We start from the raw sequence: 12186 nt of genomic DNA on the forward strand, positions 1-12186 counted from the left end.
ACCGTAAATAACTTGCTTATTTGCATTAAACAATTCAAAATATTCTGATACTTACCCACACACATATCAACTAAACCTTGATCCCAGCCCTTAATAACTTGACCAGCACCCAGTTGGAAAGTAAATGGTTGATCCCGATCCAAACTATTAAAAAAAATAAGAAAAATAACATTTATTAAAGAGATACATACATAAATGATGAGAATGTTTAAAATTAAAAAAAAAAAAAAAAAACACATTACAACCATCAAAACGAATTTCAAGGGTCCTTAGAAGAATATAAAAAAAGGTGAAATAAACGTCCTAAAGAGCTCTCTACTTCACATGAAACACTTCAGCTTTTTTTTTAACGTATGTTGAGCAATCTGTTCGTATGCGCGTTTTCTCATACACAGTACATTTTTTCAACAATCCATCATTTAAATTTGTGTGGGAAAAAGAAAAAAGGAAATTGTCCTGTAGGCGGTAAATACAGTAAATGGCAAATAGGTACATACGATTGGTATGTACCTGAAATGATACACCTTAAAGTTTTTATTATAAGTATTTCAGCACCAATTATCAGCGAAACCGGAAATATGCTCTAAAAATGGGCTTTATGTTGTAAAAACCGAAAAATAAGCTCTTCAAATTTAAAAAATATGCTCGAGAAAACAAAATCTATATATTTTTTAAAGCCAAACAATTATTTTTATTAAAAAATCAATACAATTTCATTATTAACAAAATTAGCTTAATGCAGGTTCCAAATATTAAAATTTTTTTAAATAAATAAAGCATTATAAAGTTATTATTAAAATTGACATCCAAAATGTTTAAAGAACTGTCAATTGATTCAAACAATAACATTTTTCATATAATTGGCAATTAATAAAACAATTAAAAAAAACTAAATTCATAAAACAAGTTTTTTGTTGACATAAATTTTGATGAAAAAAAATATAAATTTCGAAAAATGCTAAATATTCTCCAAAAAGGCCAAATATGCTGTAAAAACTAATAAATGCAAAAATATGCTCTTAAGATCAGAATATGCAAAAATATGCACTAACAAATCGATGGCAAAATTCTTAAAATGTTTTGAAAGGGTGCATTATTTTCATGATTCCAAAACCAAAAAAAAAATCTAACCGATTCAATTTAAAAATCTTAAAGGCTTATAGCAAAATATCATAACATTAGGTGTATGTGTTCTAGTTTAAGAATAATATTTGAATAAAAAGTGTATTGAAAGTAAAAAAAAATTTAAATCTCTTTTACAAATGTGTAAAACAGCGAAAATAATAATAATAAAAATGCGTTGGTTGTCACAATATTTGTACTAATGTTCGGCAAATAAATGACACGCGAGGGTAAATAAAAAATGATTATCATAACTTGCAACTTATCACATGGGGGAGTTGTAAATGTTGCTGCCATCATTTGTACTCTGTCTCAAAGGACAAAGATGTTTGGTTTGCAACAATTTTGTAAGTCGTTTTTTATTTTCTTCAACATTATACATTACAATGCTGATAAATGTAAATATGCTTCTATACCCTACATATGACAGTAAATGTTTTAATTCAGTTGTTGCAATCATTGAAATGTTTAGAAGAATGTTCTTCTGGATATAAAGTGACTCGCAACTATTCACAAGACTGGTTCCTAGGGGATATATACCGGTTTTAGTTCTAACAATTACTAAAGTAAAAGGATCCGTTATTTTAAAATGACGTTACCCATTGAGGGGAAAAATTTACAAAATTGAAACTCATTGATATTTTTTTTTTCTGTTGTAGGGTTAAAGTGTTTCGTTTTCTTTTCAAGTTCCTCAGAAATTGTTAATTATTAAGCTGCCTTCTGCTTTGTTCATTTAAAAAATGAACAACAACATGTTTGCCTGCCAGCAAAACGTCATTGTATCAAAAAAGAAGAAAAGCGAAGAAGAAGTCGAATCTTACGATTATCACTTTATAGGAAAGAAAGTTTAAGCGCAAAACGAGCACAGCCTCCCAATGCAACACTTTAACAAAACAAGTTACCAAAGTTTTGCAAACAACATGTCCTTTAGACAGACAAACATGATGTGCCTGTTGTAGTCACAGTTGAAGTACAAGTGTAGAGTTTTTTTTTTTTTTTTTTTTTTTTGTTTGTTCACAACAAGTGATATAAAATAAATAATAAATAAAATACAAGCGGAGGCTTTAAATATTTTATATGCCCTCCTCTGGGCTTTTGAAACAATTCAAATTTGTAGAGGAGCAGCAATAACAGGACAACATAATCAAAACAACAAAACAGTTGATGTTTTTGTAACAAATGAGAAGCTTAACTAACAGTTTCCGTACCATGACGAAGCATTTCTAACATAAGGCATGAGGTTTTTTCTGTTTCAGTTGGCTGGCAAAAAAAAACAAACAAATAAAAATCTCCTTCAAGGATAATACAACAATAACACGCATACATGCATGCAAAATAAGAGACAGTGAGTGGTTTCGCTGCTTAACACTTAAAATAAATGCGTTTATAAAAAGGTGCTATGGCAGTGTATTATGTCGGTATAATGTTATTTAGTGTTTGTAGGATTAGGTAGGATCTTCTACATATTTTCCCAAAATACATACATATGTACATACATACACTCATATGTATGAACATCCCATCCATATTTTAATGTAATACCTTGAATTTTTATTGCATTTGTTGTTTTTTTTTCTATTCCAATGTGAATTTTTTTCTAAAATGACACTTGGCTTCCGTTTTTCATCTGAAGTTTTCACAGCAGAGATTACCTGGCGATGATGATTCTACGACTACAAGACGTTTTAAACATATTTGCATATTTTTATTATTTACCCACATTATTTGTTATGTTTTTGTTTGTGTGTGTAAAATTATGTACATATGTACATAATATATGTATTTTTGTAGTTCTTATAACATCCCCATAAACAATTTCTAGCGAAAAAATTATCAGATAAACCAAAGTCGTACCATTATTGCATGTTTTGACGGATGTCTGTGTGTAATTAGTTCTGGAACTCCCGGGAAATAATTGCCGTGAATAACCGAAAAAGAAGGGGAATGTAAAATTAACATCTCCTTTTTATTTAACTTGCAATGTTGGTATGTTTGTTTAAGTCTAAATTTGTAACTAAATTTTGAACCAGTTCTCGTAGCCCGAATAGTCTGAAATTTGGCAGTCATGATTACACCTCGTGACAATGAAATATTATGTTCGAATATTTTTTATAGTCTCTAGATCATGCATGAACCAGATGACAATGCAATACTATGTTAAAAATTCAAAATTAAATAATAATCTCGAAATCATGATGATTCTTAAAAATCAATTTTTGTTCTTTTTGTGGCCAATTTCGAATTTAAATTCGAAATATTGAAGGTGCTCTAAAAAGAAGAAAATAAATTTATAATAAAACAAAAAAAAATCGATTAAACGCTCTAAACAGAGGAAAATAAACTTTAAATTAAATCAAACAATTTATTACATTACAGAATTTTTAATAAAATCTAATTTCAATATCTATATATAAATACATACATACGATTTTATAATTATGCCCAGCTAGATTTGGGATTGGAACCACAGTGGCCCGATTCAAAATTGGAAACTTCTGGAGAAAAAATGTTCATTGGGATATTATCATACTGTCTTTATTTGTATATTTTTATATTCGATTTATACTGAGTTTTTTTTTTGGTTTTATTGTAAATGCATATCTAATTTTATGATTGTGTTTGTATAAACATGAATTTACACATCTATACGTAAATTAGGATGGTCCCATTTATATGAAACCAAATTAAAATAAAATTCTAGTTTATTTTAAGAAACAATTGATGATTCTGGTTGAGCTGCTACAGCTGATACAAAAGGGAAAATGGGTGTTTCAAAGTTTGCTCATAGTTTCTGGAAATATGTGAAAATACTAGAGTCCGAATGCCTAAACCGAAATGTAAGGATTAATAGAATACAAAAACTTATATTTTATTGTAAAGTTGCTAATCGTACTGTAAACAATTTTCCCTCAAAAAGAACTCTTAAGTTCAAGATGAAAAAACCAGATTAATGGAGTCCACAATGTAAAGAGAGTCCTGCAGAGCATCTACATATTAGCTGAAACATGCTATAAAATTAAAAGAATTTTTTTTTTGGGAAATTAATATGTAGTACATTTCAAAGTTTTGGTTTGTTTCGGATTAAGCCGAATAGTTATTTTTTGGACGAATATTAGGTTCGGTTCGGTACACAAAAGTTCAACTTAAATTGGGAATAACAATAATTCTTTTTGGAGCCATCCTAATGTATATACTCGTATTATGTATGTATGTATGTGTAGGAATTATGTTATCACAAAATCTAGAGTTTTATTTTTATTAGATTGTTGAGTAGATCAGAATTTATGGTTTTTATATTAATACTCTGGCGTATCATTTTGTTTTACAACCATGTAAATATTAGACAAAGTGTAGTGTCAGCCATTGATTTATGATGTATTCAAATCATAATTGTTATTTTTATGATTAAATTTAAAAATAATGAATTTTAAATCTTAAATTAATGTCGCATGTTTCCTTTAACATTAGTAAGTTATGATACAACATTTTGTAAAGTTGGTTTAAATTTAATTTTTGTAGCTCTTAACCAATTTTAAAACTGTATGTATCTTAACCAATTTTTCCACTATGAATAAAAAATTAAAACAAATATTTATTCGTGTTATTTTCGAAAATAAACATAACAACTTTAAATGTTTGGTATATTTAAAGCACACGTTAAATTGTTATATAAAAATATGTGTAAATAAATACATACTTTGTTTTATTGCCGGAATTAATTTGTTATTGATGGTAGATAGATTATGAATTTTTAATCGTCTTGTAAACAGATAATTGAATTGTAACATATATTTTGTGTTGTCGTTGAAGTTGATTCAACAGACACGGAGTACTGCATCTGTTTGTATAAGCGATACATCCATGTTTTCCGTTTCATCATTCTATCATCCCATTCACATTCATTATGTGATGATGAATTGACTGACTGACTGAATGAATGACAAACCAAAAATCGACAGGTGCAAGCAAGCATCCGCCTGCCTGCATATCAGTTGTTTTAAATATTAAATATTTAGAGTAAATTGGGATGAGGGTATGGATGGAGTACATTTTTTTTATTAATTTCGATATTTTTTGCTAAAATAATTGGAAATCAAGCTTTGATTAATCTGAAATATAAAAATGTTGAAGTTTTGAACATCAAGTCACCAAAAGAAACAAACAAAGCTAACAAAAACAGAGAAAAAACGTGTTTTGTTTATTAGCAAGTTTTTTATTTTTTTGTTTGTTTTTTGGAGTGCGTCAGAAGGCTAAAAGAAGAAAAAGTGGTTAAAGTTTCATAACTGTTTTCAAGTTGGCCTTAAAATGTTATGGATAGATAAGGTGAGGTTGTGGTGTGTGTTATTGTGTGTGTGAGTAAGATCATCTCAAATTGTTGTCATTGTGGTCATTCAACTTGCAACCAACCGCCAGGCAAGCCAGACTTTCACTAAACAATTTTAAAACTCCTTAACACAACATAATAAAATACAAGAAAATTAAAAACAAAAAGCCAAAAAAGGCAATTTATAACATGTACTTGGGAAAACTCAACATGCAGCATCGTCATCGTATGCTGTGACTGCATTCCTTTTACATATGGCTGAAGGTGATGATGAAAAAATGTACCATAAAATAGTGAGTGTTATAACAACAACAACTGCAACAACTGACTTATTCAAAGTCAGAGAAAATATTAAAACAATGTTGAATAATGTTATGATACCAAAAAATAATAAAAAAAAACGGATAATTTATATAGCAACTTGGTGCTACGTTGCAAACTAAACACCAACCAGTTCCATTGGAAAAACAACTTTTATGACTAAGATCTCTTTTTTCTCCTCTGAGAAGAGACAAGAAATATAGCGGAGTTTTTTTTTTATTTATTATTTTGTTACTTTTTTCGTGTCGGCCCGGTTTTAAATAACACAAGTTGCAAATTATTTTAGTTTTTACCTTTTTGCCAAACACTCTTAACAAGATATGAGAGTGTTAGGGATGCCAAACGGGAGTAGTTTTCACAATGCCCCTATTCGGGATTTAGCATTCCCGAAAAATGACGGAATTTTGAGTATGTACTTTTAATTTGTTGTTATTAAATATTAAAAAAAATTACAAAATTCTGATAAATTTAAAACATCTCCAATCCAACAGATTTTAATTTGAAAATCGTATATCTATCGGGGTAAAAACCACTTTGTTGTATTTCTTCGAAAAACAAAAAATAATGGAAATTTTTTCGATATTATCAGGGCGGTTACTGCGTAACTCAATCCGTAAACGAAAATGTGTGCTAAATACATTGTAATTCGAAAAGATTTCCTTCCGAGTCGAATTAGGGAGTAATCCCACAGTATCCTTTAAAATATCGATAAGTACTCAAATGAAAAGTATCGAGCAATCAAAAGTATCAGAATTTGCCTTCACTACAATCTACTACATTAATGTCATTGACCGTCATTTTTTGAATGACATTTTCTCTTTACCTTATAAATTTTTTGATTTTGTTCATGTTGCTATGTCGCTTTCCGATACCTAAATCATCGTTTCTTATCAGTAATCCGCGATCGTTCTAATGTCCTATAAAGTGGTTGAAAATTTTAATTCAGACAAAAATTTACTGGCTGAAACTTAAAAACGAGTTACTTAATCACACTAAAAATGTTATTTTGATATTAAAAGTGTGTCTCGATCGTTCTCGTTAGTTTAGGAGTTATAGGAAGGCATTATATATAATAGTAAATATCTCATATAATTAATAAATTATCTGAACAATATGTGTATTATTCAATAGTGCATCAAAATACCTTTCATCTGATATATTTACATATAATATGGTACAATTGGTTAACATTGTGAATCAAAAACATTACATTTTGAATCTATATGATGGCAGTTAAAATAGAATTCTATTTTTTGTCTCGTTCGTGATACCATAGGTTAGGTTAGGAATGTGTACGAATGTCGCGTTCGTAACAGTGGAAATGTCGATTTATTTTTTGAGATTTTTTTTCGAAAAATGGGGCAGAAGAACAACCAAAATTTGTCTCCCAGAAAAGAAAACGGCATGACAGTTACAACAGCTATGTGGTTAAATGTTCTTTTCAGCCAGCCTGAAAGTAAAATTGAGCACAGAAATGTTTTGTCGTCGTTTATCATTTCAATGATGGACATGAAATGTCAACAGGAAAAATTCATCATACGTGAAATTTGTTGAAAGAAAAAAAAAATACCGAGTTATGAATTCATAAATAAATTACAATTTATTTAGTTTTATTCCACGCCACCATGTTAAAAATTTAGGTTTTCAGGTCACATGCACACATGCTAATTAATTAGACACGGGTTAGAGCGAACTCCAAAGACTTGTTGCCTTCGAAGAAGGTAAATTTCTGCAAAGTACATAGCTTTTGTTAAAACCAACGTAAACGAGAAAAAATCTTCTGGTAATTTTGTTATTATTATTGTTGTTTTAGGTTTTCTTTATGCCATTCATTCATTCATTCATTCATTCATTGTCTTTTCAATTGCAGCCGCATAGAAAGAATCCTGTTGAAATTGCTTGTTTTGTTTGTTTGTTGTCTGTCTGGTTTTGTTGTTGACTTATTCATCATAATCATCATTTCCCTCATTTAGTTACTCTTACTCACATCTTCTAAGCATTCCATACGTTTTTCCAACATTGATAAAATTTACTTACTCATTTGTTTGGAAGCACGTGCTTCTAATGTTTTTCCTAGACGCTCTTTGTAAGTGTGTTTTAGAGCTCACAAACAGTGTTAAATTGTGTTGTTTTTTTATATTTTGCTTTTCATTTCTGTGGACTGGGGACGCTGGAAAAGGATGTATGAGTGCATAAATGTATAAATGAACAAGTTACGAGTGTGTATTCCTAAGTATATGGCTAAATGTTATAAAAACCTGTAAAACGTGACCAAATCCTTTTGCTGGCGTTAAATAATTTATAAATTGTTTAAGGATTTCATTTAATGAATGTTTTGTATGTTGTTTTAATGGTATTTGCTGTAGCTCTTTCCTTTTATTTTGAGCTTATTTTAATTATGCAGAATTTGTTGAAATTGTTCGTTTCATATACCTTTAAATTTAAGCCAACACCTAGACGACTTGGAATGGTCTTAAATCATATTTTATTCCTGCAAGGTTGGCAATATAATTGATTTCGAACGATGTAATGTTTGTGAAAATACTAACTACAACTAAATTATGATAACTATGAACAAATTTTGTTATACATATTTCTAATCATAACATGGTCACAAATACTCTATAATAAGATCATTAGGCTACTGCTATAATATGGTTATCTAATATAGTAGATTTAATAATAATCATATTATGATTGAGCTGGTTGTGATTAACCATAATATGATTGTGTCGCAACCATAATATGATCATAACACCTATCATGTTTATTACATAACAATAGTATGATTGGACGCAATCATATTATGGTTGTGCTACTTTTATAATATGATCGTTAAATAATATGATAATATTATTATTTCCAATGAACAAATAATTACAAAAAGGAATTAAATTATGATTAATTAGGATCATATTGTGATGCTAAACATTTGTAATATTATGATCAGGGAAACCAAAATATGCAAATGCATGTTTTTTCTGGTGAGTCTAATGAGCACATGGATAAGATATTTACACGTTTCAGAACTATTTAAGAATTTTGGCATCGATTTGTTAGTGCATATTTTTGCATATTTTACCCCTAAATGCATATTTTTGCATATATATTTTTTAAGAGCATATTTATGTCATATTTTTGCGTTTTTAGAGCATATTTTACTGTTTAATAACATATTTTGACTTTATCAAAAACAAATTGTGTCTTACTTATTTTTCGCTGTTGTGTTACCGGTTTTTACTTCCTTTGTTTAAAATTCAAAATTGAAAAACAGATGGCTTTTTTTTAATATAAAATAAGCACTATTTTAATAATAGCGCTATCTAAATATAAAATTTTAGTTCTAATTCAAACTTAACCGTTCAAAGTGTTAAAGACATATTGTCTTTAAATTTGCTTGAAAAATATTGACTTGAAAATTTAAGTCAATATTTTGTAATTTATTGCAATAATAACCTTAATTGAAGAAGTGACTTTATATTTATATAAAATATCATCAAAAAATACCTCTCGAGGCCTTTTCATAGCTTAAGTTCCTATTGTTTTTATGTTGTATTTATTTTTTGTTATACTTGTTTTAGTTCATGTTATTTTGTTTATTTTATATTACTTTACCTTTTTAGAAATGAATTGTATTAATTTTTTTAAATAAAAGTATATTTTTGGGTTAAAAATTATGTAAAAGTTTGTTTTTTAAGAGCATATTTTTTAAATTTTAAGAGCATATTTTAAAGTTTTTACTGCATATTTAAAGCGCTTAAAACGCTTTTTTAGAGCATATTTCCGGTTTCCCTGATTATGATCATATAACTTGACAACAACCATAAAATCCAATCATAATATGTTTTTTCTTAGCATGAGCAAGAAATCTCTTTAGTGTCAAATATTATAAAAAAAACTCAAAGTGTCTAATACATATTAGAAAAACAATAGAATGTAAATGTTTACAAATGTAAAGAAGTTATGTGAATGAATGAACGGATAATCCAACCAACATTACCATAAAGTGAGTTTAATGTTTGCTACCTTCTTTTTTTCATTTTATTTCCTCTCTCCTTCCCAGTGGCATGTAATTTTTTAACTTAAACCTAAATATTTAATAAGTTTCGATTTTTTTATTGTGAAAAATGTGTAGCATGAAATTTATATGAAACCAAAAAGCCAAAATACCATTAACAATCGTAATGTGATTGTTAAATGTTGAACAGGATGAAATTGATTGCAACACAAACAAACTCATTCTCATTTTTAACTCATCCTCATGAATTGTCTCACCCATCCATTACACATTCTGGCTGGTGTAAGCAACACAACACATTTAAAATGTAAACAAACCTCTTTATAAAAAAAATCGCATAAAAAGCTGGGGGAGGGGGGAGGTTAAAAAATAAACAAACCCCCCTCTCTCGTATGTGTGTTTGTCGCTTTTTACCCATCAGATATTTATTTATATGAATGAATGAATAAATAAACCAATAACCAGTGGTAAATATTCAACGAAATACACGTGATGGTATTTGGCAGTGCAGAAATCCTACACATTATTTTGAAAATCGTATCGAACCAGAAGGAATCTCATCACAACACAATAAAAAACACACAACATACTTACATATGTATCTATGTATGTATATCTATCGATGGGATAATTTTCCTTATTTTTTGTTTATTATACGAGTATATATGCAAGAAAATCAAAATTCTTGTGTTTTTTATTTTTCTTCACCCAACATCTGAGTCCATTATTTGAATCTTTTCAAGGGATGGAGTGAACAGGGCATACATACATCTGTTGGATGAATTTAGAATTGAAACTTTTTTCCTCAACACTGTGATTACGATGAGGTCATGGCTGCATCACCTAAGGGATTAATCGTTTCACTTGAATATAAAACTTGGACAGTTTGTTCATCACTTTAACACTTTATTTATACGTATTCGTACCATGGCAGCGTCTTCATCCAAAGTTTTGAAAAACCTTCATAAGTAAATTTCATGCAGCATGTTAGACAGTGTATTTTGTATTTTAAAGAAACATTTATAGTATGTATGTATTCAATGTTTGCCATTTGCACGTACCGTGTACGAAATTTAAAACAAAATTTCGTTTCGTTTTTTAGCGTTATTGCTTTTTTAGCTTTTAAATTATTCAAAATATTTTGCGATTACATTCAAAGTAAGTAGTCGCTGTACTCGTATGTGTAGGATTATATCCATGTTGTACATATGTATTCTACAGATGAAAGTAAAATAATAAAGAAATATTAGGTGATTCGGTAGCAGCGAATTCTAAACTCCTTACATCAAAATAACAGAAAATTTAAAAATAAACTTTTCCACTAAAAAATCAATATTTAATTTTCCTTTAAGTACATCTAAGCTAAAATAAATGAAAATCTAATTTATTTTCGCTGTTAGGCCTCGAAATATCTATCTTATTAAACAAGATTTCACTAGAGTATAAATTCATTATTATATTATTTGTCATTGTTTGCTATTTTTTCAAATACTCGCATTTTACAATCCGAACATACTTTCAGCATTGCAAAACATTTACCAATCTAAATTATCTGTGGCTTTCTTTTAGTTCCAACTAAACAAGAAATTAATTTTTGAAAACAACATTTTGATGTCTTCGCTCAGTTGAGCAACACAAATGTTTAATGTATCAATAAAATATTTTTAAGAACTTTCTTATTATTGTATCAAATGCAATGACGCTGCTAGCATCACTTCCATCCAGGGCGCAGGGTATAAGAAGCTATAAATGCCATGTATTTCTCGTTTTTATTGTTGTGAAAGACATCATAGTCGTGTGAATGAAAGTTGTAAAGAACAAAAACCAACAAAAGGAGCCTAGAATTGTTAAGTTGCTAAATTTAATGTGTCTGCAACATTTGCGAAAATGAAAAATGGAAACAACTATCATGCCAATTTTTCTAGTACAGGCATGTTGGGCTTTTGCAATTTAAAAAATTAGACTGCTGCAATAAAAATCAACATAATTATTTTTTAGGTATTTTTTTTGTTGTTTTATTTCCAAAAATAACGAAAATTATTGCTTTTAATCCTTTTTATAATTAATCAGTCACGTATGCCAATAACAAGCCAATTGATAATTTTGTTCAACGTTTACATAAAAACAATGTACAAAGACAACTATGTATTGTCCTGCAGACCTGCAAGTGAAGTACATATTCCTTTAACGGGCAATCAAATTCAATTGATAAGTCGAGGCGAACAAGAAAATGAGAAACCTGCTGGAGAACAAGCAAGACAAACCATAATAATAATGAATGTTTTCGACGTAGACGTGCCATCAATTGATTAACATTCGCCAAAGAATATCTTCAAAACAAATACAATTCGAAGAAGAGCGGTGTCATTTACAGAGGAAAATTAATAATAAAAAATATATA

The 12186-nt window shown here is 28.8% G+C and overlaps 1 protein-coding gene across 2 annotated transcripts in view; it reads right to left on the reverse strand.

The window, feature by feature from the left end:
• Fkbp14 (peptidyl-prolyl cis-trans isomerase Fkb14) overlaps positions 1–12186 on the reverse strand; it is a 28350-nt gene that overhangs the window by 1315 nt on the left and 14849 nt on the right. For both annotated transcript variants that reach the window (XM_065512369.1, XM_065512368.1), the window contains exon 4: positions 56–144. In XM_065512369.1, coding sequence (XP_065368441.1) covers positions 56–144 — 89 coding nt within the window. The remainder of the gene's footprint in view (positions 1–55; positions 145–12186) is intronic.

This window comes from Calliphora vicina, chromosome 5 (genome assembly GCF_958450345.1).
Source record: "Calliphora vicina chromosome 5, idCalVici1.1, whole genome shotgun sequence".
NCBI lineage: Eukaryota > Metazoa > Arthropoda > Insecta > Diptera > Calliphoridae > Calliphora > Calliphora vicina.